At 53.5% G+C, this 26,345-nt stretch overlaps 1 protein-coding gene across 3 annotated transcripts; it reads left to right on the top strand.

The window, feature by feature from the left end:
- The first annotated feature begins 773 nt into the window (after positions 1-773).
- E2F2 (E2F transcription factor 2) lies at positions 774-23,813 on the top strand. Of its 3 annotated transcripts, none has more exons than XM_042996543.1 (7): positions 774-1,553; positions 7,074-7,179; positions 9,286-9,505; positions 10,253-10,411; positions 12,082-12,196; positions 14,020-14,212; positions 20,342-23,813. In XM_042996543.1, the coding sequence occupies exons 1-7, from the start codon at positions 1,302-1,304 to the stop codon at positions 20,623-20,625; spliced, it is 1,329 nt and encodes a 442-aa protein (XP_042852477.1). In that variant the 5' UTR covers positions 774-1,301; the 3' UTR covers positions 20,626-23,813. The 3 variants fall into 3 exon arrangements, with proteins under 3 accessions (XP_042852477.1, XP_042852479.1, XP_042852478.1); XM_042996545.1 differs by lacking the exon at positions 774-1,553 and adding an exon at positions 5,044-5,105; XM_042996544.1 differs by lacking the exon at positions 774-1,553 and adding an exon at positions 6,240-6,525.
- The last annotated feature ends 2,532 nt before the right edge of the window (positions 23,814-26,345 follow it).

Genomic DNA, 26,345 nt, shown 5'->3' with positions numbered 1-26,345 from the left:
ACAGCTTGGGAGAGTGGAGGAGAAACCTCATATTGAAACAAACAAGGGCTCAGAAACAAACAAGGGTACACCTCTCTGTACCCGCAGACTGTGCCTCCCACTTGTGCCGGCACCTTGTCCAGATTGGACTGCCAGTTCTCAAATCAGTGAATCTCTGTGTGAGCTTGGGCAAGTTACGGAGTCTCTCTGTGTCTCCATCTTTACGACGAAGACCATCATGCCTCTTCCCAGGATTGTTGGATTCAATTAAATAAAACAACTCGTGTAATGATCTAACTAACGGGGAGCCTGACATATTGTAGGCACTCAGCAGATGTTAGTATCCTCCTATGAAGAGGTATAAATGTTAGGCTCCACCCATCGCCCCCTGCCAAGAAAGAAAACAGGTTGCTGGCTTTCATTTTAGCGGGGGAGAAAAAGGATATAAAAGCGTATATGCTAAGTAAGCAACCGTGCAAACTAACAAAAGGCCTTTGGCCTGGGCAACGTGCTGCTGGGTCTGGGCTCAGGACAGGACTCCGTGCCCAAATCTGCCCCCGCCCCGGAATCCGGGCCCATTACTCAGCGGGCCACCGTGCAGCTCCGGCTGCCTCTGCACGATACGGGACCCACCCTCCCAACCTGTTTCGCGGGCTGCGAGGGCCAGCGGGCGCCAGGCGACAGCAGGTGTGGCGGCCCCTTTAAGCAGCAAAGCTCGTGTTGCAATCGCAGCCTTGGGGACCGGTCCTTTCCGGGGGGTGGAGCCTGTGCTTGGTGCGGCGACCAACCAAAGCGCGGCATTTTCCGCGGGAGATCCGAATTTCGCGGCACGCAGTTTGGCGCTAAAAAAAAAAAGGAGAAAAAAAAAGAGGCACAGAAAGGCTCGGGGACTAGAGAGCCAGGCGCGAAGGAGTCGGTGCAACCGCGCCCCCCCCCCCTCGCCGGTCCGAGCGCATCGCCTCTCCGCCTAGCCCCCGGCGACCCCGGAGACCCCTCCCGGGAGCTAGCCGGACCCCAAGCGCCGAGGCCTTTCTGGGGCGCGGGGCCGTCCGGGTCGCCGCCGCCCTCGGGGCGGCACAGCCCCTGGCCGTGTCGCCGCCGCCGCCGCCGCGGGGCGATCTCTAAGCGGGGATCTCCAAGCGCTGCTCGGCTCGGCCGCGGGCCAGGAGGGGAGGGTCCGGCCTTGCCCCACAGGCGTCCATTGGCGGCTTCCCCCGGCCTCCGCGCCATGCCTCCGGCCGAGTGAGCCTCCCCGGGCTCCGGAGCCCGCAGGTGCCTGAGGGCGCGCCAGGCCCGGTTGGGGAGGGGGCGCTGTGCTCGCCATGCTGCGAGGGCCCCGGGCCCTGGCTCCAGCCGCCGGGCCGCCCTCGAAGGGACTGCCCGCGATGAGCCCTACAGAGCTGTGGCCGCCCGGTCTCAGCAGCCCCCAGCTCTGCCCGGCCACCACCACCTACTACACCTCGCTGTACCCGCAGACTGTGCCTCCCACTGCGGCGCCCGGCACCTGCCTCGACGCCACCCCCCACGGACCGGAGGGCCAAGCTGTGCGATGCGTGCCGGCTGGCCGGCTGCCGGTAATGCTGGGGACCTCCCCACCGCCACCCACCGCTTCTCCCTGTGCTTTTGCGGGTGTGGGAAAGGAGGGAGGGGCGCCTGGGACCCAGTTTGAGCGAAGCAGGTCGAGTTGGGGAGGGAAATGAGAGCTTTCGGCTTCCAGAACAACCCACTGCCCTGCATACCTGAGCAGAAGAGCCCTTCATTTTCGGACTTGGGATGAAATAACCTCATCTATTGGAGTGGAGTCCCAACCCACCACCCCCAGTGCACCGTGTGACCTTGGGGAAGTCCACGGGGGCAACACTGCCACCATTCATTCATTGCTGGATCCAGAAACTCCTACCGGGCATCTGGTATTGTCCAGGTTCAGGGCTTGACCTAAGGACAGTGGGGACTTTAAAAAAAAAAACAGGGCAAGGGTGGGGGCTGTGTTTCAGGTCCAGTCTGCCTTGGACAGACTCCAAATTTCCCATACAGCCAACTCTTTCCCAGTTATCTGCCCTAGGTCTCCCCCCAGGCCCAGCCTTCCCTCCCAGCCAGCCAGTAGCAGGTGCAACTTGAGGGCAGCCCCTTGGGTTTCCTATTCAGATTGTTCTTTTCTCAAGCCCCAGGCCACTGCCAGGGAGGGCCCAAAGTGTGGCACCGGGTACAGGGTGTGTTTTGTGGGAGTGGAATTCCTGGAGCCCTTGAGAAGGGAAACAATCATAGGGTGGGGGTAGGTGGGGTGGGAAAAGCCCTGGGGGTACTGGGGGGGGTGGGGAACCTGGTTTCTGGTCCTGACTGCCACTAATTCAGTGGGGCCTTGCATCAGTCTTGGCACCAGTCTGGGCTTACATTTCCTTTGCCTGAAAACGCATGTGTATATGGGGTAGCTGGGCTAACTCATCTGAGGTCACTTCCAGCTCCAGGTCCTGGGTTTTGGAAATAGGCTCCAGGGAGGGGAAATGGGGGTGCTGTAGGCTTACTTAGTGGTGAGTGGTGAATAAGTTCAGGCACAGAGCTAAGACCAACCCACCCACACTGCCATACAGACATCTGCTCAGACCTGTGTCGGTGAGCAGGCACGGACCCCCAGCCCTCCCTGTCAGTGGCTACCACTCCCTGCTACTGAAATTGTGCTTTGCCCATCCTCAAGGCTTTGAACCTTTCAGAGCCCCTTCCTGCACGTGATTTCTAACTAGGAGGAAGGAGGCAGGGGTGTTACTCCCATTTTGTAGGCCAAGCAGCCAAAGATAACTTGAGACCGGCTATCTCTCTTATGTTCAGCATTACCCTGTGAAGTAGAAGGTTTAGTAGCCCCAGGGAGAAACTGAGGCACAGAGTGGGGATGTGATCTGTCCAAGGTCATTCAGGGGGATGTATGACCAAGGCTGGTGATCATTGGGTCTCTTCTCTGCAGCCTTAACTTTCCCCAGTGCAGCCTGACCTAGGAGCTGGGTGCCCCCAGGGGAGGGGGCTCTGTGGCGGGCGCAGTCTCTTCTGGCCAGCTGCTTTCAGGCGCTCAGGCGGAGTTTCAGTGGCTGAGTTTCAGTAACAGCTGTGGTTTTGAACTGCTTCCCTCCCAGAGGAGCCCGAGTGCATCTGTCTGTAGCTCCCTCCCAGAGGGGCTCAGTGATCACAGCAAGAATGGCCCTCTTTTACTGAACGCCTCTCGTGTGCCAGGCACTGCTTGGCACCCTCCGCGTTGTTATCTTGGCCAAGATGCCTGGGATGAGGCATCTCACAGATGAGGAAACTGAGCAGAGACGTGAAGTCACTTGTCCAAGTCACAAGCCAAGAAGTGGGAGAGTCTCCTTGCATCAGACTGCCCTAAAGGCCTGCCGGGCCCAGAGCCCCCTCTCCTGTGGGATGCCCCATGGCCCCCTGCCTGTGGGCAGGCTTGGCCCCCTGCTTACTCATTTTACCAGGGTGTGACCTGGAAGAGCTCCAAACCCAACCCTGGGTGTGGCCGCTTGTTTTGTGGCCGGGTTGCAAAGTGCAGGGTGAGCAGGATTTGTTGAGGAGCTGCTGTTTAAAAGGACCTCAGGGGTGGCAACCAAGTTCAATGGCAGAACGAAGCCCTGAGCCCTGGTCTCCTCACTTCCTGTCCAGGGCTCTTTCCAGCACCCTCTGGGGAAGGCTTGCGGTGCTCCTCCGTGGCGTCCCTCCTCCGGCCGGGCACATCACGCTGTTCTGTCTCGTTCCCGCGGGAATCCGTGAAGAGGGTGGGGTTCTGTGCACAGTCCTCCTTCCTTTTAATTTGTCTACGTTTTCCAAATTCCCTCTGAGAGCCATGACAGCAAACGGACATTTTAAGGAACAACCATACAAGCCAGGTCAGAGGAGGAGATGTAGGGTACCGAGTGGCAGAGCTGGGATCTGGAACGCTTGTTCCTACCCCCGCCGTCTAAATGAGGACTTGGGGCTTGGGAGAACCCTGGCTCCGGCCCGTGTGTGCCCTCGGGCAAGTCAGCTCCCCTCCTTCGAGCCCCAGCTTCCTCACCTCGCTGCCCATGGTGGGGTTGTGCCAGGTGGTCTCGGACCCTCTCACTTCTGGGGCCGCCTGAGGAAGGAGCTTCGCTTTTGTCCTTTGGGGTTGGCAGGGGAGCTCGGATCCTGATCAGGCCTTTAGGAAACAACCGAAGGGGCTGCCTACGAGGGTCCAGGTTAGAGCCAGGCTGGCCTTTGCCCTTGGCACATCTCCGTCTCTTTCCAGCTTACCTCTGAACTGTCTTTCTCCTTGCTGGTGCCCCTCGTGCCTTAGTGATAGCCGCTTCCTTGTGCGAGCGAAGCGCTTTGCTGCACTGTTGCTGAATCCCCAGCCGCGGGGGAGCAGATTATCCCCATTTTACAGGTGGGGCTCGAGAGGTCGACTGTCTTGATGAGCTCACCCAGCTGAGACGGGGGGAGGCCTGGATGGGAACCCAGATGGGTCTGACTCCAAGGTTTGTGCTCAGGGCCCCCTTGGCCCTCATCTTCCTGGGCTTGTCCTCTGCCGCCTCTGTTCTGCAGGCTCAGGCCCATCTAGGGGCTGACTTTTCTCTGGGCAGTGCCCCAAGGTGTCAGGGAGATGTCCTTGGATGAGGGACATTTTGCTGCTTAGGAACACTTGGAGTATAGCATAAGGGTGAGGGAGAGTAAGAGAAGGGAGGGAACTGGTGTGGGCGTATAAAATAATGGGGGCAGGTGGGCACAGCCGGGCCTTGGCTCAAATTCCAGCAAATTCTGGGGGGATGTGTGTGGGACAGAGCTGAGGCAGCCTGGTATGTGACTTTGGCGTCAGACAATCCCGGGTTCAAACTCTGGCTCTGCCCTTTGTCTGTGTGACCGTGGGCGTGTGTCTCACCCTCTCTGAGCCTCCATTTCTCGTCTGCCAAGAGGGATTGCCAACACTGATGTTGCAGAACCGATGAGCACGTGATAGGCCCAGTGCAGGTACTCTGTTCAAGGTCCTTCCTTCCTTCTCCCCACCTTGTAGGTGGTGAGATTCTTCCTCAAGTGTTCTGTGAACTCAGCAGGGCCTGGCTCCTGTTGGGTGGGGGAGGTGGATGGGGTTGGGGAGACTCTGGGCTGCCCCACCTTTGCCTCAGGTAGAACTCAGCTTGGCTTCCCTTCCCCTCCTTGCTCTTGGCCTTCCTTCTTGAGGGTGCTGGGATGGACAACCTCAATCAGGATTGATAAAGGCCTTGGAGCTCACCAGGTCCTGCTTACTTCAGCTGTTAAGTGGGGGTTGGTGGTGCTGGGGAGACTCAGTGAGGTGATGAAGGTTGGGGCCCAGCCCAGGGCATGTGGAAGGTCTCAGTGAGTGACCGGGCCTTTCTCTAGAGACAAGATGGGTTACATTCCCTGGGATCTAGGATCTCACCAGCTGAAAGGTTAGAAAAAGAATATCCCAGAGAGACTTCAAGAGGAATGAGCAGGGAAGTGTTTGGATCGCGTCCAGGTCTGGGTAGGGGTGGAAGAGAGTGGCATCGTATCCAGGCTCCTCAAACCCGGGAGCAGGTCTCCTGAAATCAGTCCGGGAAGGCTTCCTGGAGGAGGCAGGAGCGGGGAGGGAAACTGACAGCAGGAAGAGCTGTCACCACCTCCGACACCTGTCAGCCCAGCTGTGCTCAGCAGCAGTTAGTCTCAGCCCTGCCGAGCATGACCTCACTGTCAAAGGTTAAAATAGGCTTCTCTGTCCTGACCAGCTTAGGGGTGTCTGGGCGGTTGGGGGGAGAGGGAGAGGAAGGAAATGGGTTCAGTGGCCCCCAGAAGGGTGTGTCAAGGAAGAGGCCAAGCCTGGATTTCAGAGAGGGGACTCTGCATTTTCTGAACACCTACTGTGTCTGAGTCACAGGGTGAGCGCTTTGCAGGAGTTAGCTCCTCTATTCCTTGTAATCATCCCTCAAGGTAGGTGATTTCTGCCTCATTTTACCAAGGAGGAAACTGAGGCTCCTAGATGCAGAGTACATCCCCAAGTCACACACAGACACAGTGAGTCCCTGAAGGAGCCGGGAGGTTCAAGTCCAAGCTGGCTTATGCCCCCGTGCCCTAGTGCCCTAGCCCTGCCCCTGCCCAGCCCTAACCAGGAGAGAGGCCCCTTCCGGGCCAGTGCAGCTTCTGGGCCTAATTGGGGCCTGGTGGCAGTGGGGTGGAGAAGAGCAGACGGGTCTGTGGTTTGATTTCCCCAGCAGGTGTTTCCCAAGCTTGGCGGGAACAGGCAGGGGGAGCAGGGGGACCTCAGCTGTTCGTCCTTGAGAAGCAGGGGAAGGATTCATTGTCTGCCCCTCTCAGCAAAGAATGGCAAATGGAGTCTATTCAGGAGGGCCTGGGGCCCTTGAGCCGGAGCCCAAACATGGGGGTGGGGAATGTTTGCTCTGCTTCCCGATGTGGGCACCTCCCTGGGGTGTGGCACTGAGCCAGGAAGTCCCCTGGGCCTGGGCGGATGCCCAGCCCCACCCTGATAAGGGCCAGCTGTGGGGCTGTGATGGGCACCAGGGCAGGCTGGGCCAGCTGCTTTTGCACTTGGTGAGGCGGGAGGCTCTCCCCAGCCTGGTGTGGTTTAGGTCCTACCCACTCCTTCCTCCCCGCATCATCCTCTGGGCATGGTGCCGATAGAAGTGACCTTGGGGCCTGTTATTAAGAAACCCCGGGCTCTCGGCTGGACTGGCTTCCATAGTCTTCAAGAGCATGGACCTCAGAATGGGAGTGTTGTGTGCTCTTCAGAAAATAGGACTCCCTGCGGCACCTGGCTGGCTCGGTCTGTGGAGCGTGTGACGTGACTTGATCTCAGCGTTTTGGGTTCGAGCCCCATGTTGGGTGTAGAGATTACTTAAATAATAAAATCTAAAAAAAAAAAAAAGGTAAAGAAAAAAAATAGGATTTCCTTCCCATGAAAGCTCACTTTTTGAACCCCTCCTATTTCCTCACCAAGTGCAATGATGTTTTCACCAGGACTGGTGGTAAACTGAGGCACAGAAAGTAGCTGCTGGTGGCCTCCATGCTTTGGCCCCAACTTGGGGAAAGGCTGAAGGAAGAATGATTCTCAAACCCTGTCTCTTTCTCCTCTCTCCAAGGCCAAAAGGAAGCTGGACCTGGAGGGGATCGGGAAGCCAGCAGTCCCTGAATTCCGGACCCCCAAGGGGAAGTGCATTAGACTGGACGGCCTCCCCAGCCCCAAAAGTAAGCCTTGCCGATTGGGCATCTAAGGGCGGGCCCCGGATGGGGGATGGGTAAGGGCAGAGGGCAGCAGCCCCGCCTGAATCATCAGGAGTGATATTTGTAGCACACTTCCCAGTTTACAAAGTAGTTTCCTCTGGGTTGTGTCACGGGACCCTGCCAGTAGGTAGCTCTGTCCCCCTCTCAATGATGAGGCAACTTGAGACGCAGAGCTTGAGCGACTTACCCAAGGTCACACTGCTGGTGAGTGGGGTCAGGACTCAAAGCCAAGCTAGCACTGCTTCTCCCACACTGCACACCGCTCTCGTGACCTGAACGTGATGACCAGCGTTTTACTTGGGAGCTTACTATTAAAAAAAAAATTACATTTCCTGCAGTCTGATCTTTTTTAAAAGAAAGAATCCAGGGTCTTTCTCCCACATGCAGAGGGCTAAATGAATGACTCAAAGGGAAGTGAAACTTGGGTTGGTCTAACCCGCGTGGCCTCAGAGATTTTTAAGATCCAGGGGCTGCCCGGGTGGTGCCTTCCTAAAGTTAAGCTGCAGGGAATTTCTGCCTCTGCCTGCTGGTATTTTCAGTCAATATCCTGGTTCCAGCTGGAGTTTTAGAAATTATGTTAGAGAGGAACAGTAATTTGGGGGGGGTGGGGTCAGAGACCTAATGAAGAAGTTATGTGACCAGGTGGGAAACATGAGGGGCAGGAATTTGGGGATCTTGGGGCACCTGGGTAGTTCAGTCGGTTAAGCGTCAGGTGTCCAACTTTGGCTCAGGTCATGATCTCATGGTTCATGGGTTCGAGCTCTGCATCGGGCTCTATGCTGACAGCTCAGAGCCCATAGGCTGCTGCGGACTCTGTGTCTCCCTCTCTCTCTCTCTCTGCCCCTCTCCTGTTCACTCTCTCTCTCTCTCTCTCCCTTTCTCTCTCAGAAAAATGAATAAATAAACATTAAAATTTTTTTTAATGAAAAAAAAAAGGAATTTGGGGGTCTGGACAAGGTTCTGCCCTGATCTGACTCATCACTCCTCTTGTGAGCGTTAGTTGTCTCATCTATAAAATGAAACACATTGAGATCAGGAATAGCAATAAAGTTTGCTCTCCCTTTGATTGGTAGAGGCTGCCGGGATCATTTTATTGAAAGGTACTAAGTGCACTGATCAGTCAGCAATGTCTGTCAAGGGTGCAAAACCTGACAAAAACAGCCTGTGTGCCAAATGCTTGCCATCTGTGTGTTGGGGGATTCTAAAGTCCCCTTCCGGAGGAATCTGAGACTCTCTAAAACTCAGTTTCCAAAACTAGTCTGGCCACTAGCTTGCTATATGACTTGCAAGTCACTAAATTTGCAGAAGTCTTCTTGTGGTTTAAGATGCTGCAGCTGAGATGTGGTCTTGGGACATCCACCTCATTAAGAAAGGATCTTTTTTCATGCGCCTGCCCGGTGTGATAGTATAGGGCTGATTCCTTTCAGATAATCATTGGGCTGCACATGGAAAGAAAAAGCGATTCTATACAAATGTTCTCGAATCCCAGCCCGTTATTCTCTCCCTACCGTAATCCTCGATTCCTGACCTAGCTGGCGGGATAGGGTGATGGTTAAGAAGGAAGACTGCAGCCGGACTGCCCGGATTTAAATCAGCTTTGTCACTTTCTAGCCGACTGAGCTGAGCACGTTCCTTCACCTGTCCGTTCTGAAGTGTACTCACCCGTAAGATGGGATGCCTCTCAGGCAACAGCCTGAGAGGGTGTTGCAAGGATTAAATTTCTGGTATATGGAAAGTTGCTTAGAACGGTGACCAACACACGATAACTATTTGTTGGTGTTGATGGAGGTGGTGTTTCTAGGGCTGCCCTAAGCTATAATGGAAAGGGGCTGTGAACTAGGAGTTAGGATGCTTGGTTTCCAGTCGCGCCCCTGCCCCTGCGAGACCTCAGACAAGTCACGTGTCCTCTCTAGGCATCAGGGTCCCTGCCTGGATGGTGGTGGCGAACGACCTCCTGCCTCACAGTGCTCTGTAAACTGGAGAGTGGTTGCTCCAGCCCTCATGCGAAGGGTGGTACTTAACGGGTCCAGATCAAAGGAAGAGGTTGTGACTGGGCCCCTTTCCTCTTAGCCCCCAAGTCCCCTGGAGAGAAGACTCGGTATGACACGTCGCTGGGGCTCCTCACCAAGAAGTTCATTTACCTCTTGAGCGAGTCCAAGGATGGCGTCCTGGACCTGAACTGGGCGGCTGAGGTGCTGGACGTGCAGAAGCGGCGCATCTATGACATCACCAACGTGCTGGAGGGCATCCAGCTCATCCGTAAGAAGGCCAAGAACAACATCCAGTGGGTGTGAGTGCCTGGGCTGGGGCCGATGGCACCAGTGGGTGCACGTGCTGCGGGTGGAGGTGCGGGGTGCACGGTATGCAGTGGGTGTGTCGGGGCTGGAGCTCAGGGCGGCGTCCGATAGGCTCACGTACCTGCCGGGAGCAGAGCCAATGTATTTAAGAGGGAGGTGGAAGGACAGATGTATATGCCGGGAATATACTGGGAAAGCAGGTTGGGGCAGCGTGGAGAATGATTTCTAGGACACGCAAAGGCCCAAGAGAGGACCCAGATCCTCTTGAGTTGGGATCCCAAAGATTCCCCTCTTCCAGCTTAGGAAAGTCCTCTGGGAGCTGGGCTGCAGCAACCCACACTCCTTGCAGCTCTGAGGTAGGAGTCCGCCAGGCTCCTTTCCTCCTACAGAGAGCAGAGCGGGCCTGCAGCCCCTGGCGCGACCCCGAGGGAACCCAGGCAAGGCGTTTGGGGGAGGCGGGGGGGGTGGCATAGGCATTGACAGCCCCCCAAAGTGGGGTGAGGCTTGATTTGTTTCTTTTCCCTAGCCCAACCCTCAGACCTCAAGTTCCAGTTCCTAGCAGCTCCCCGGGAGCTAGGCAGGGCCCCTGATCTGCACAACCCAGGGGGCGCCGTTGTAGACCGTGTGAGTGGCCCCATCCTGGGGTTTTGCACCGCCCGTTTAGGCCTGCACAGCCGCCCTGGGGTTGGGGCTCCTGGATGTGCGCTGAGACTGACACTGGGGGACTGCTCTGTTCCCAGAGGCAGGGGAATGTTTGAAGACCCGACCCGACCTGGGAAGCGGCAGCAGCTGGGGCAGGAGCTGAAGGAGCTGATGAGCACGGAGCAGGCCTTGGACCAGCTCATCCAGACCTGCTCTCTGAACTTCAAGCACCTGACCGAGGACAAGGCCAACAAGAGATATCCTGTTTGGTGGGGGGAAGAGGTCAGGGAGCAGGGCCTTATCGGAGTTGAGGCAGCACCTCCCTGCAAGGCCTAACTCAGCCTCGGGGGCTGGCATATCTGTTTCTTCCTTCTTTGGTGGCCTGTCCTCACGAGCCTATCGAAGTTACTCTCCTTATAAAAGTAAGTCCAGTTTCTTAAATCTGGAAAATGGAGAAAAGAACTAGGTGCTCCCTTAATGTAGCCATTGTTTCTTAACTATACATACACAAGGGCACGGGTTATTAAATGTAGTGTGTGCCTGCTATACATAACTTTAAAAATATTTTTTTAACATTTATTTTCAAGAGACACACAGAGTGCGAGTGGGGGAGGGGCAGAGAGAGAGGGAGACACAGAATCCCAGGCAAGCTCCGGGCTCTGAGCCGTCAGCACAGAGCCCGATGTGGGGCTCGAACCCACCAACAGCGAGATCATGACCTGAGCTGAAGTTGGGCACCTAACTGACCTAGCCACCCAGGCGCCCCTACATAACTTTTTTTTTTAAGTATTTATTTTTGAGAGGGGAAGAGAGAGAGGGAAAGAGAGAGAGAGAATCCTAAGCAGGCTCCATACAGCCAGCAAGGGGCCCGATGTGGGGCTCAAACTCACGAATTGCAAGATCATGACCTGAGCTGAAGTCTGACACTTAACTGACTGAACCACCCAGGTGCCCCATATGTAACATTTTATATCCTGCTTTCTATCACCATAGACCATTTTTATGTTACAAATCCTTCCTATTTGCTTGATCCATGAACGTGTTGCTATTGGACCATTTTTTGCCAAACAGCAGTCTCATAGGATTTAACCTCGTGTTCAGGATGATTTGAGAATGTCCTACTCAGACCACATTCTGGTTTGTTAAGGCCTAGAGTCAACACTTAGATTGATTTGAGATTTCTGCTTTTATAAAGCAGCATTGTGATGAATATTTTTGTAGAGAGAACATTTTCCTATATTTTTTACTTATTTCCTTAGGTTGGATTCCTAGGACTGACACTATAAGCATGGGCTTTGCTAAGGCTTTTCATACACTTTTCCCAATCAGATGGTTCTACCATCTAATTGGTCTTTGGATCTGACTTTGTGTTTTTGGAAGGATTCTAGGCATTGTGAGAAACATGAAGAAATAAGACGGAGCCCTCCTGTCTCAGAGCTAATGATACAGTCTGAGGTGAAGTCTTTACATAAAAAACCGTTATGAGGCAGCATTAAGAAATGATGTATACTCCTGTTTGTTTTCTTTTTTTTTTTTTTAATTTTTTTTTTAACATTAATTTATTTTTGAGACAGGGAGAGACAGAGCATGAACGGGGGAGGGTCAGAGAGAGGGAGACACAGAATCTGAAACAGGCTCCAGGCTCTGAGCTGTCAGCACAGAGCCTGACGCGGGGCTTGAACTCACGGACCGCGAGATCATGGCCTGAGCCAAAGTCAGCCGCTTAACCGACTGAGCCACCCAGGCGCCCCTCCTGTTTGTTTTCAAAAGGGATGTGGGGTAGCCTATGATTGTACAAGAACAGGTTATGGTGTTTGGTTATTTCTAAGCTGTAGACGGACCGAGAAAGAGATGTCCAGAGGCTTAGGCTGGCAGGCCGGGGGTTTGAATTGTGACCAGCTACTTCTCTTGACTCTCCTGCCCCTACACTGGCCTATGTGACTTACCAGGACATCCGTGCTGTTGGAAGCTTCAAGGAGCAGACAGTGATCGTTGTCAAGGCCCCTCCTCAGACAAGACTGGAAGTGCCCGACAGGAGCGAGGTGAGAGGGAAGCATTTGGTGGAGAGCAGGGTTAGGAGGGTCCCGGGCTGCTCTGTATGCTCTGTCCCTGGTGCTGCCTGACCCCAAGCTTCCCAGGTCCGTTCTGGTACCCATTACAAGATCAGTGGTCCCCGAGCTGGGGGCAGAAATGGCAGAAGCTGGAAAGGGCAACAGGCATCAGATGCTGGCCCGAGAAAATCTCCGTTCCTGGTATCTTTCTGCATCCCACGGCCCCCAACATTTCTGGGCACACGCATACATGTGCCCATACACCGTGGTGTTAGCGCTCACAGTAATCCTTTCCTGCTAACTGTGTTTGGCGAGGTGAAAGACCAGAAATTCTTAATACTTCCTTATGAGGTCCTCTGTGCTTTGACCTCACCAACCTCTTCTCATATGCTGCCCCATGGTGTCTTTGCTTCAGCCACACTGACTTACCTACAGCTTCCCCGCCACACTAAGCTCGTCCCCAGTGTAAGACCTTCACCCAGGCTGTTCCCTCCAGCTGAAATGCTCTTCTCTTTCTCTGCCTGGTTTACTGCTGTTCATCCTACTGGTCTCAACTCAAACATCACTTCTTCAAGGAAGCCTTCCCTGATTACCAACCCCCCCCCCCCCCCCCCCCAGATTTCATTACTACCTGTGCTTTTCTACCACCCTTGACCTCCGTTTGCTGGGTGATTAGTGATTCTGTGATTGTGTTCTGCTTCACCTGTTAGAGTGTAAGCTCCACAGAAGCATGCCGCGCTCCTGTGGTACCCCCCCAGCCCAGAGCTGGACACATAATAAATGCTCAAGAAATAATTCGTTTAATGGAAGGACATTAAGATAAAGGAGGCCCCACCTCTGTCTTGGAGGAGCTCGGGACCTAGTGAGAAAAAGACCCAAGCAAGCAGTCATCCTGCCATTTATAGACTCCAGGTGCCCAGAGAAAGGACAGTTGGAGGAAGAGTCCATAGATGGCTACAGGTTAATTGGGTCCTAAAGCATGAACAGGAGTTGTCAGGGGAAACGGGTGGGCAGAGGGCAGTGCAGGTGCACCGGGTGGAGACCTAAATGCCTGTCGGAATAGCATGTGTGCAGTTAATCATGGAGGGAAGAAGCAGGGGCGGGAAGGCCAAGTTATCAAGACGCTTTGTTACAAGTAACAGAAGGCCGAGTCCAAATGGCTTAAGTTGGGGGTGGAGGGGACTAAGGGGAAGCAAGTGACAGGTCCAGAGGAAGGACTTGGGGATTGCAGGCAAGGCTAGATGCAGGAGCTCAAACTATGACTTTCAGTTCGCCCCATGCTCTCCATCTCTCTCTGCCATTCTTTATGCTTCCATTAAGGCAGGCTCCCCTTTTCTGGTGGCAAAGCTAGTTTTCATGATAACCACCAGCTCGGTGACCCCAGTGGGAAGGGAGCTTCCGTTTCCCACGAGTCCCGCACGAGTCCTGGGTCCGATGCTCCTGGACTGACCTGAGTCGTGCGCTACCCTGAACCAGTCACCATCACGGTGGCTTTCCCAGCCTGTACCCCAAGCTCACCCATTGGAGTGGGGAAGAGTGCTGTCCCCCCAAAGTACATGAGTTGGAGAGGAGTGGCTTCCCAAAGGAAAATCAAGATATTCTCCCTAAAAGAAGGGGACCTGGGGACCGGACAGGCAGCAAGAGCGGAGGCCCACCACAGGTCAGACAGGGCAGGCGTCAGCGCCAAGCTCAGGAGTTGCGCTGGCTCACGTGGATGGCGGGAGCCGTGGGTGTCCATCCATACACCCCACCCCGACCCATGAGTCAGTGCCCAGCTGCCCAGAGCCATGACCTGGCTTCTCTTCTTCCTCCAGGAGAACCTGCAGATATATCTGAAGAGCACGCAGGGACCCATCGAAGTCTACCTGTGCCCAGAGGAGGTGCAGGAGCCGGACAGTCCGACCAAGGAGCCCTTCCCCTCCCCCTCCCCCCTCGGCCCCATCCCTGACTCCACCCAGCCCAGCAGCAGCACTGACCCTGGGATGACAGAACCCATGGCCTCTCCAGGTAGGACCCTCTGTCCAGAGGGACAGGAGGTGGGGAGAGCAACCAGCCTTCGCGTTTCCTTTTCCATGTCAACATTTGTTGGGCGGCGAAGAGGGGTCCAGTCCTTCTCCCCCGCTTGTGTGTTTGCACGTCACACTTTATAGAGCACATGCGTGTTCTTGTCCCAGGGGGGAGGCTAATGCTGCTCTGGGCCAGAGGGGTCCTGGGTCTGAATACCAGCACTTCCAGTCACCAGCGATGTGACCTTGGACAAGTCACTTACCCTCTCTTTGCTTCAATTTCCTCACCTGTCAGTTGGGCATAGTAACTAACAGGATCTACTTAATAGGGTGTGAGAATTAGAGGAAATAATATAGGCAAAGCACTTAGAACGGCACCAGGCAGTAACGGCTAACTAGTCTTGTCATTATTACTGCCACTAGGGCTGGTGCCACACTTCCGTGGTGACTACGAACGACAAAGCCTCTGACACTCAGTAAGCCCTCAGTGAATGGGAACTACAGATGTTTGAAGGAAGGCTCAACTAAGATTTTTTAAAATTAATTAATTAATTAATTAATTATCTATTTATTTAAAAAAAATTTTTTTTCAACGTTTTTTATTTATTTTTGGGACAGAGAGAGACAGAGCATGAACGGGGGAGGGGCAGAGAGAGAGGGAGACACAGAATCGGAAACAGGCTCCAGGCTCCGAGCCATCAGCCCAGAGCCTGACGCGGGGCTCGAACTCACGGACCGCGAGATCGTGACCTGGCTGAAGTCGGACGCTTAACCGACTGCGCCACCCAGGCGCCCCTATTTATTTATTTTGAGAGAGAGAGAGAAAGCATGAGCAGGGGAGGGGCAGAGAGAGAGAGAGGGAGAGAGAGAATCCCAAGCAGGCTCCGTGCTGTCAGCACAGAGCCTGACATGGGACTCGATCTTACAACCGGGAGATCACGACCTGAGCCGAAATCAGGAGTCACACGCTTAACCAACTGGGCCACCCAGGTGCCCCTGGGAGTTTGGAAAATTAATTAATTATTTTTATCTTTTATTTATTTTATTAATTTTTTGTTATAATTAAGATGTTTAATTTTTCTATTAAAATTTTTTAATGTTTATTTTTGAGAGAGAGAGAGGGAGACACAGAATCCGAAGCAGGCTCCAGGCTCAGAGCTGTCAGCACAGAGCCTGACCTGGGGCTCGAACTCACAAACTGTGAGATCATGACCTGAGCCAAAGTCGGAGACTTAATGGACTGAGCCGCCCAGGCGCCCCATGACTAAGATTTTTTTAAACCATGACTGTATCAGGTACATCTATTATCACATTACTTTTCACAGCCATTGTTGAGGCAGGTGTTCTTGTCCCCAGTTTAGAGGTAAATAAACTGAGGCATAGAGGTGATGTGACTCTCCCCATGTCCTCTCCCAGGCCTCTCCCCACGAGGCTCAGAACAAATCGAGGAAGGGGTTCCTGACTAGAGAGGCTCACCCCTGGCTGGGAGGTCGCTGTACGGCTAAAAAAAAGCTGGCTATACCTGACAGGAAGTAGCATGAGTTGAGTCATGAGCAAAGAGGCGGGAGAAGTCCCAGGGAAGGAGTCTGGAAGGAGTAGAAATGGGAGCCCGGGAAGGACCTTCTTCCAGGATGGTTTATGCCCTTTACTGGGATCACACATCAGGTCAGGCTGACAGATCCTTTCAGGTTGTGGAGGCCAGTGTTCAACTTTCTGTTTTCTTAGCAGCAGAATTCCCTTAAGTAGAACCCTGGTGTTTAAAGAAGCCAGAGCTCAAGCTGGTCTGACGGAGGAGGCTTGGTGGGGTGTCCACAGAACACAGACATGGATTCCATTTCTTTTTTTTAATTTTTTTATTTTTTTTAACGTTTATTTATTTTTGAGACAGAGAGAGACAGAGCATGAACAGGGGAGGGGCAGAGAGAGAGGGAGACACAGAATCTGAAACAGGCTCCAGGCTCTGAGCTGTCAGCACAGGGCCCGACGCGGGGCTCGAACTCACGGACTGTGAGATCATGACCTGAGCCGAAGTCGGCCGCTTAACCGACCGAGCCACCCAGGCGCCCCTTCCATTTCTTTAACTCAAGGGTTCACAAACTATTGCCTGCAGGCTGTTTTTAAGCAGCCCATGAGCTAAGAATTGCTTTCACATTTTTGAAGAGTTGGGGGAGAGGAAGAAAGTGACTGTGTGACAGAGATTGTAAGTGTTCTGCAAATCCTAGAATACCATCCGGTCCTTTACAGAAGTTTGCTGGGCGCTGATATAACTCAGCCCTTCATTTTACACATGAATAAACTGAAGCGCAGAGAGGGCAAGTGACTTCCCTAAGGTCACACAGAGGCAAGTGACTTCCCTAAGGTCACACAGAGGCAAGTGACTTCCCTAAGGTCACACAGAGGTTGGCGGCAGAGCTTGGACAAGAGCCCAGACCCCCAGCTGATCTCTCCTGTGTCCTGGTCTGGTCCGGGGATCCGGGCTTCTCCCGGCACCAGCCATCTGTCCCTCTGGGCACCTCCCAGTGTCTATCTCCCGCTCCAGACCTGTGCCCCACCCTGTTCTCTCTCCTCCCTCGCTCTGCTTTCGCACTTCACTGTCAACATGTGTGCGTCTCTCCTGAGTGAGAACCACTTTCGCTTCGGATGTCCTCTGAGACTTGGGGCAGAGGCGGGGGACCCTCCAACATAAGCGAGGGCGAGGTTTTTGCCTCAGTTTTACAGATCAGCTGTGCTCCCAGAAGGGGTAGAAGCTGGCAAAGCAGTCGGTGGTGGAGCCAGCCCAGAAACCAACCATGCTGGCCACGTGGTCTCTTGGCGACATCCTTGCCGAAGGGAGCAGGGGGGGTGTTTTCTGGAAGGTATCCGTGCCGGCACGCACGCGCATACACACACTCCGCGTTCTGGCCCGAAGCAGAGTCATTTTGAGGTCTGAGCACCAGGGTCCACATCCAAAGAGGAGGCCGCAATGGTCTTGGCAACCAGGTTCTGGCATCGTGCAGGGGAATCACTAACCCTTTGGGGCCTCGGTTTCCCTCGTCTGTAACGGAAGGGCTTTGGACAGAAGGGCTTCTGGAATGGTCTCTGACATTTCCCCACCTCTGACATTCTGAGGTCAACCTAGATGTAGCTGTAGCACAGGAGATGACTCTGAGAGACTCGGGCTTGAGTCTGCACCTCACCTGCTGTGACTTGGTGACTGTAGGCGAGTCACGGTGGCCCCTTGGAGCCCCCCGTTCTCACGTCTCTAAAAACTGGGACGCTTAAAACTCCCTCACGTTCCTGGACGGTTTACAGAAAGTGACACAGCGTGAATGCGATTTTTGAAAAAGCTTATACGAACCGGGCGCCTGCTCTGTGCGGTTTGGAGATAGAGGAGTGAGTCTGAGCCATCCGAGTGCGCGGAGGCCCAGATGTAAGGAACGGCTCCCTCTGGGGGGTGATAACCGTGCAGGAGACCAAGGCCCAGCGGAGGCTTTCACGCACGTTGTCTCGTTCCTGCTCAGCACGGCAGCGAGCTGGAGCCTTATTCTTCCTCTCGACGAAAACGGGGGCTTCACCCGGTGGGGTGGGCGGGGCTGGGGTCCGAGCCCAGGTCCTCCCCCTCCTCCCGAACCAGGCCTTTTACTAGAACACCTCCCTGCAGGCCTCTGCAACACGCTAAAAAATACTCCACTTTTTTTCCATTCAGATATGTTTAATTGACTTCTTTGAGCCTCAGTTTCCTCATCTGTAAATAGGGGTCACAATATTGCCTCCTTCGGGGCCACCTGAGTGTCCCAGGAGGTCAAACACACCTCTTCCTGGGAGCCCAGCCAGCCAGGGTAAGCCCTTGGTAAAGCACAGTTCTTCTTACCATTGACCAGGGCAGCACTCAGACAAGCTGCCCTCTACTTGCACTTATCATTGAATCCTCTCAACAACCCTGGGAGGTGGGTAGAATCATCCCCATTTTAGAGGTGAAGAAACAGAGGCTCATGCACATTAAGTCGCTTGCCCATAGACACAGGATCAGGCAGGATGACAAACCAGCACAGCTGTATTTTCCAAGGAATGCATGGTTGGGGGTTAAGTCATGGCTCAAACGGAGATTCTGGGTATCAGGATATCTTTGGGGGGTGGGGCGGGTTCTGGTGCCCTATTCCTCATCCCTGTGTAAGAAGTCGCCTTTTTGCCTCTAGGTGGAAATGCACCTGGTGTGCTGGAAAATAGCTGGGGCCAGTGTGGCTGGAGAGGCTGAGCGTGAGTGGAGCGAGGCTGGGACAGAGGGAGTAGAAAGGCAGGCAGGGGCCAGATCACGCAGAGCCTTCTTGGCACTGGTTGAACTTGGATTTCATTCCCAGCCATTTAAAAAAAAAATTTTTTTAATGCTTACTTATTTATTTTGAGAGAGAGAAAGGAGAGCGGGAGGGGCAGAGACAGAGAGAGAGAGAGAGAGAGAAAGAATCCCAAGCAAGCTATGTGCTACCAGTGTGGAGTCCGATGTGGGACTTGAATTCAGAAACCATGAGACTGTGATCTGAGCTGAAATCAAGAGTTGGACGTTTAAGCAACTGAGCCACCCAGGCGCTCCAATTCCCACTAAAAAAAATTTTTTTTTTAAATTTTTATTCATTTTTGAGAGAGAGAGAGAGAGCATGAGCTGGCGAGGGGCAAAGAGAGAAGAGGGAGACACAGAATCCCAAGCAGGCTCTGGGCTCCGAGCTGTCAGCACAGAGACCGATGTGGGGCTCGAACCCACAAACTGTGAGATCATGACCTGAGCCAAAGTTGGACACTTAACCGACTGAGCCCGCCAGGCGCCCCACCCCCCACCCCCTCCGCCAGCCCTTTTTAAGCTAGAACACAGACTTCAAGGGTCGAGGCAAGCTGACTGGTAAGGAGGCCCCGTGGAACTGGCAGAATTCATTCAGTTGTGGAAATGACCCATCTCGCTGCCAGGCTGGGTGCTAGGGAAATGGCGGGACTGCGTGCAACTCTTGGGCCTTTTGGCTTAGGCAGCTGAGTGGGTGGTGGTCCATTCACTGAGGGGGGAAGACCAGGAGTGTTTGGTTTTGACGTGCTAAGTTCTGGGGTACCTCGGTTCTCTAAGCAGAGGCGTTGCAGGAGCCGAGAGCTCGGGGGCGAAGTCTGTGCCAGACGCGTCCACTGGGAGCGGGATTGAAAGCCAAGGGGCAGCTGTGGTCACCCGAGGAGATGTGCAGCCAGAGAGGGGAGTCTGAGGCTGGAGCCCTGGGGCACTGAGGGCTTAGAAGTTAGGAAGAGGAGGATACAGAGCAAAGGGGACAGGAGAAGTAGCCAAGGAGGTAAGAAGAAAACCAGGAGACTCTAGTCTATTAGAGCCAAGTGAAGAGGTGTTTCCAGAAGGGTGTGAATAACGGCACCAGATTCTGCTGGAAGGTCAAATAAGACGAGGCCAAGAACTGACCATTGGTTCGGCAACGTGAGGCCACTGGTTCAGTGGCGTGGTGGGGACAGACCTCAGTGGAAGAGTGAAGGGTGGCGGGCAGGTAGAGGATACATTTGGAGGGGGTAGAGGGTAAACACAGGCAATTGCTGAGAAGTTTTGCTATGAAAAGGAGCGATAAGCTGGGCTGGGAATTGGAGAGAGTCATGAGGCCGGGGAGGCTGCTTTTTAAAGATAGGAGTCATTAGCGTGTCTGTGTGATGATGGGAATGATCTGGGAGAGAGAGAGAGAGAGAGAGAGATTGGTGATGCAAGAAACAGAGAATGTGGTTTCAGGGGCCAGGAACTTGATGGTGAGAGGGGGTAGGGGTTTTTGGGTTTTGTTTTTGGTTTTGCAAGATTTTTATTTTTAAGTAATCTCTACACCCAACGCGGGGCTTGAACTTTTAACACCAAGATCGAGAGTCAAGGGTCGCGTACTCTACCGACTGAGCCAGCCAGGAGCCCTGAGAGGGTGGGGTTTCGAGAGCTGGAGATCCCATCTCCTCGGAGAGGAGGGGAGGGAGGGTAGGAAAATGAGGGCAGTGGCTAGAGCGGTACCAGGAAGGTACACAGGGAGAAGGGCGCACGGTCGTCCAGAGGACGGGAGGGCTATTCTTGTGCTCCGAGGTCTGACCAGACTCTTTGGGGCAACAGGCCCGGGTATGACCTTTGTCTCTTTGTCTCCAGGACCAGCGCTGACTCCCCAGCAGGCCCTGCAGCTGCCAGCGCCTCCGCCACCACCACTGCCACTTGTGCCCCTGGAGGCCACCGACAGCATGTTGGAGCTGCCACACCCACTTCTGCAGCAGACCGAGGACCAGTTCCTGTCCCCCACCCTGCCGTGCAGCTCCCCCCTGATCAGCTTCTCCCCGCCTTTGGACCAGGACGACTACCTGTGGGGCCTGGACGGGGGCGAGGGCATCAGCGACCTCTTCGACTCCTATGACCTCGGGGACCTGCTGATTAACTGAGTGGCCCTGCCTGCCCCCGGCAGCCCGCCCCTGTCTCTACCTCCTCACAGACTGGCGGGCCCTCTGCCCGCACAGGGACGTGGGACACAAGGTGCCGTCCTCAGGGTACGGGGGTCTCCTTTTCTCCTTTCTTACCCCCAGCCGGCCGAAGCTGTCTCGGGGGGCCATGTAGGGGATTCGGGTGAGGAGCGTATCAGAGGTTGGGTCCCCTCCTTCCTAAGGGAAGCTGAGCCCGGAAGGCCCATCCGGCTTCTGACCTCTGACCTCTCATGCGAAGAGCCACAGGTGAGGCAACCAGGTCCAGGGAAAGGGCCCCGGCCCCCCCCCCCTTTTGAGGGGGAATTAGGACCCTGAATTTATCAAGAAGCACTTAATGCCTTTGTATTTATTTCAGGTTGAGTTTTGTTTGTTTGTCTTCCCTGAGTTTTTAGCAGGGAGATCATTCCAGTTTCTAGTAAGACTTCTCAAGACAGGCCCGGAGCTGTCCACCGTCCAAGGGCAAGCCAGGGCTTCCAGAGCCCCAGGCCAACTCCCCAGTTTCCCCACATCAGTGGGCTGGGTCTCTGGGGGGCCGTCCCGTCTGCTAGAACGCTACTTGCACTTAGGGCTCGTGATTCTAGTACGTGGTGGCGTGGCATCTCCAGCTGAGGTGCCAGCCTTGGATTCCTGGTCTCCTCTGTCCCAGAGATGGCGGCAGGGAGCCACCCCAGGGTAGGCGGCATCGAGGCTCCAGTTCTGGAAACCTACTTCCTATGGAATCCCCTACCTCTCCCTCGGGACGTGAAAATCAACCTTGCAGGGAGTCGGCACAGAAGAGCTCCCGGGGAAACACGGACAGGGACGTGGAAGGCGCCGAGGGCACCCTTCCTCTATTTCTGCCTCTCGCTTGGGACAGGTGCTGTCTTGCAGTGAGGACCTGGGAGGGAGTGGCAGCCCCCCCAAAGAGACAGGTGGGATGAAAACAAGAGAATGCCAGAAAGCACCCCCTCTGGTAGCTGCTGGTATAGTCTCCCCCTTCCCTGGAGGGATTTTTTTTGTTTCTTGGAGGCAGTCATTCTCTAAGGACCTCCTCTCCCCACCAGCTCTCACACAGAAAGACCTCCCTCTCTCCGCCACGCCCCCCCCCTCCCCAGCCAAGGACAGAGGTGACCAGGACTTGGTGGCCTTTTGCCTCCTTTTGTCACAGGAATGCCGAAGGGCTGACAGGAAGCAGTCTTAAGTGCACACCAGACCTTGGCAGCTAGTGGGGCGATGGGTGTACGTTAACTCTTCAGGCATAGGGTCCTGAGAAGGTCTCTTGCCCTCCTCTCTCCCCTCCCCGCCCCGGAATGGCTTGACCATCCCAAGGTGTCTCTGGAGCCCGCTTGGGTGTGGGGGGATCAGCTCTCCTCCCCACCCAACCTGGGGTGGGGCTGCTCTGGGCTGAACCAAGGCTGTGCCCTCTGGAGAGAGGCAGCCAGGGACGGTGGTCTGAAAGGGCCACCACCCACCCTCAGGGAGCTAGGTTTCCTCAGGGGCTCAGCTGGGCAGCACTTTTGTTTTTCTTTTTTTGAGTTTGTAGCATTAAGTTGGTTTTAAATATGAAGTTGGCCTCACGGGATTGCTCTCGAGCTGACCAGAAGCTGGCATCTGAAGTTTGGGAGGTAGACTTGTTCGGACATGGGGGTCTGATGGGAGCTAAGGCCCACGTGGGGACAGTCTTGCCTTGTCGTTTTCTCAACTTCCCGGGCCCCTAACTGCCCTCTCAGGAGTGGTCAACAGGTCACAGATGCCTCGTGCTGTGAACAGGGCTAATTTTGTATGCTTCGCAGAAGCTCCCCAGATACTCACAGGGGGCTCGTCAGAAGCCTGTCTCGAAGCCCAGTATGTCCAGGGTCAAGGGACTACCTTGGCCCTTGGGCAGGGGGAGGGAGTTTTGCATGGAATCTGGTTGGGGGCATGTGGGGCCAGAGATTGAGACCTCTGGGCTGCCATTTAGCCGTGCCCCATCTCTGAAGACAGAGACGTTTGACTTCCATGCCTTTGGCTCTGTCTAGAGTGTTCTCCTGGAATTAAAGCAGACAAAGGGGAGAAGAGGCTTGCAGGACCCACCGGGAATGAGTTTAATGGCAAAGTCTGGCCAGAATTCAAGCTCATTCCCCAAATTCCCAGCCATAGTGCTGGACAGATGGGCTGCCCCTTGGGCCCATGGCCTGTACCCTGAGCAGCTGCCCCTGTCCTGTGCTATCCCCTCCATACCCTGCCTGGCCCCCGGGGCTGGACCGCCTAGGCCAAGCCTCCGGCTAGGGGCAGGGGGGTTGGGAGGGACACAAGCCCATGCCTGTTTCTTGCCAGTGACACTTGAAACCTCTCGAGTTCCGTCAGGTGCTTTAAGAATGCATTTTGGCTGGAATTTCCTTTAGGGGCCACATGTAAACTTGAGACCTAGCCTCTTTCTGAGATATGTTATTGCTGTCAGGATGTTTCCCCAGCTCCATCGGCAGCCCACAAGTCACCTGTGTCCCCAGGGGCACCAAAGGTTCGGGGGCTCCAGGGAACTCGGTAGCATTAAGTTGTGCAGTAGAGTTGGAGATTCAAAGAGATTTCTTAAAACCAGGGACATGCTCCCATGTCCCTTCCCATGAAAAGTGTTCATTAGATCAGTGTGGTGTCCCTTCTCCACAGCAGTGCTGTGGTTGGACTGGTGTAGCTGTGGGGGGTGGTGAAGCTCAGAAAGCTGGTTCTGGGATGGTTTTGACTTTCCTTTCCCTCCCCAAGTTTTCTCAGCCTCAGTTCTGCACAGCCTGTAGTTTTCAGTGAAATCGTTTGGGTGTTCGCACATCTGAGCATCGTGTGGCTTTAGTGCATTTGAAGTGAAAGCCTTTTGGGGTTGTTTGCAAACAGCTTTCTGGTTCTCATCGTGTCCCAGGGTCCCCACCTCATCCTGGGACACCATTCTCCCACGAGGACCCTTGGTGACCAGAAGCCCAGCCAGCCTGCTGGCTCCTGGGTGAGTGAAGAAGCCTTGAATATGGCACGTGTGTCTCGAGGGTAATTAGGCCCAAGAGAACTCGGTCCCCGTGCTGGGACTCTGTACAGGTCACTTCCCTCTGGTCTGATTTTTCCCTGGGTCCTGCCTTGATGAGCACCATGTAAACCTCCTTGTGTTGTGATAATTGGGCATTAAATGGCAACTCTGGACACCTTGATTCTTGTGTTTTCTGAAGGTCATTACCGAGTGTGAGTCTGGGGACTATCCTGACCACCTGGCTGATTTCTCCCCAGAAGCAGCCTCCCTTTCCCACATTGGCTTATTACCATGCCTGAAATGTCACCACTAAGACACTGAAAAGTTAGCACCCAGATCTAAAATGTGAACATCTCCCCTGCTCTGGGTCCATCACCTCTCATTGGACTATTTGGACAGCTCCCTTCATCTTCTCACTGCCACCCATTCTTCTCCGTCCCATCCTATCAGTGGTTCTCAAAGTGTGGTCCTCTGACCGGCATTACCTGAGAACTTGTGTGAAATGCATATTCTCAGGTTCTGCCCCAGACCTTCTGAAACTCAGGGCGGGACCCAGAATCTGTAACATAGTGAACCCTTCAGGTGATTCTAATGCAGCTGAAGTTTGAGTACTCATGCCCTCTACCAACCCCAGAGACTTCCTTCTAAAATGCAGGGTTTTGGGGCGCCTGGGTGGCTCAGTCGATTGGGCGTCCGACTTGGGCCCAAGTCATGATCTCACGGTTTGTGGTTTCGAGCCTCGCGTCGGGCTCTGTGCTGACAGATCAGGGCCTGGAGCCTGCTTTGAATTCTGTGTCTCCCTCTCTCTCTGCCCCTTCCCTACTCACGCTCAGTCTCTGCCTCTCAAAAATAAATAAACATTGAAAAAAAAAATTTAAATGCAGGGTTTTTTTTTAATGTTTATTTATTTTTGGGAAAGAGAGAAGAGAGCAGGGGAAGGGCAGAGAGAGAGGGAGACACAGGATCTAAAGCAGGCTCTGTGCTGACAGCAGTGAGCCCGATGCCAGACTTGAACTCACGAACCGTGAGATCATGCCCTGAGCCGAAGTCAGATGTTTAACCAACTGAGCCACCCAGGTGCCCCTAACATGCAGTTCTGATCGTGTCACTCCTACTTAATGGATGGCTCCTCCTTGCCCTCAGGGCCCCTTCACTTGGCATGAACGTCCATTTACAACATTACTAGTGGCTTACCCTCCCTTTTCACCTCACTGGCCACTCCATCCCACTACCCATAGCCACACTGGACTTCTTGGATCCCGAAAACATGTTTTTCCTCTGCTGGGTCTTTATACATACTGTTCACTTCACCCAGCATGCCCTTCCCTCCATTTCAACTGAGCAGGTGCCTGCTTCTTCCTTAAGGCCCAGTTCAAGAGCCTTTTTTATAGAGTTTTCTTAGACACTAACATGTAAGCATTAATGTTTTGTACATAGATATGGTTATCTATGGGTTATTGAATACCTGCTATGTGCTAGGCACGGAGGAGACAGAAGTAAATAAGAATGGTCCCCATCCCTAGGATGTTCATGAGACACAAATGCATAAAAATATAGTCACAAATAATGTGATGGTTGCAGTAATATGCGTTTTAGGAGTTAGGAGGGTGGTCATTAGGGAGGGCTTCCTGGAGGAGGTGAAAGCCCGGGACATTAGCAAAGACAACATAAAAAAAGATGTCACGTATTGAGCTTTGTGTGTGTCTGGGCTCAGCGCCATGCTAAGTCCTTCACACAACATAATCTCTGACTTCATAAAGTCAGTGTTCTTGTCGCCACCACTTTACAGATGAAGAAACAGCTTAAATGAATGCTCAGGTAACCCTCATACTTTGCTCATGGGAATGTCAAACAGTACAGCCACTTTCGAAAGCATTTTTGGCACAAAGATAAGCTTAAAACTATCGTAGGACTTGGTGATGGCGACCCTTAGGTGTCTACTCAAGAGAAATGAAAACATATGTCCGTGCAAAGACAAGACTTGCACATGAGTGTTCATTGCAGCATTATTCATAATAGCCCCAAGCTGGAAACATCTAAATATCCATCAATTGGCTCCTCTGAATAGAGTTGCAAAAATTCTCAACAAAATACTAGCAAGCCAAATCTAGCAACGTGTAAGTAAAAAGGACTGTACGCCATGGGACTTATCCCAGAAACGCAAGGCTGGTTTAAAATCTGAAAATCAACTAATGTAATGTATCATATCAGCAGAATGAAGGATGAAAACCACATGATCATCTCAGTAGATGCAGAAAAAACATTGAACAAAATTCCATACCCCTTCATGATTGAAAACACACACACACACACACACACACACACTCCTACACTGAAACTAATATAATAACTGTACTAGAATTAAAATAAAAAACTTAAAAAGAAACCTCAACAAACTAAGGATAGAAGGGAACTTTCTCAACCTGATAAACGGCATCTATGAAAAATCCACAGCTAGCATCATACTCAATTGTGAAATACTGAACGCTTTCTCTCCTAGATCAGAAACAAGATAAGGAGATCTACTCCCCCTGTTTCTATCCAGCATTATACTGGAGGTTCTAACCAGGGCAATTAGGCAAGAAAATTAAATAAAAGTCATGCAGATGGGAAGTAAGAAAAACTAGCTCTATTTGCAGATAACATGATCTTGTATATAGAAAATCCTAAGGAATCCATTAAAAAATATAAAACTAATAAATGAGTTCGGTAA

This window comes from Panthera tigris, chromosome C1, assembly GCF_018350195.1.
Source record: "Panthera tigris isolate Pti1 chromosome C1, P.tigris_Pti1_mat1.1, whole genome shotgun sequence".
NCBI classification, from domain to species: Eukaryota; Metazoa; Chordata; class Mammalia; order Carnivora; family Felidae; genus Panthera; species Panthera tigris.
Note: the sequence above shows the minus strand (reverse complement) of the source record. Positions and strands in the feature narration are given on the sequence as shown.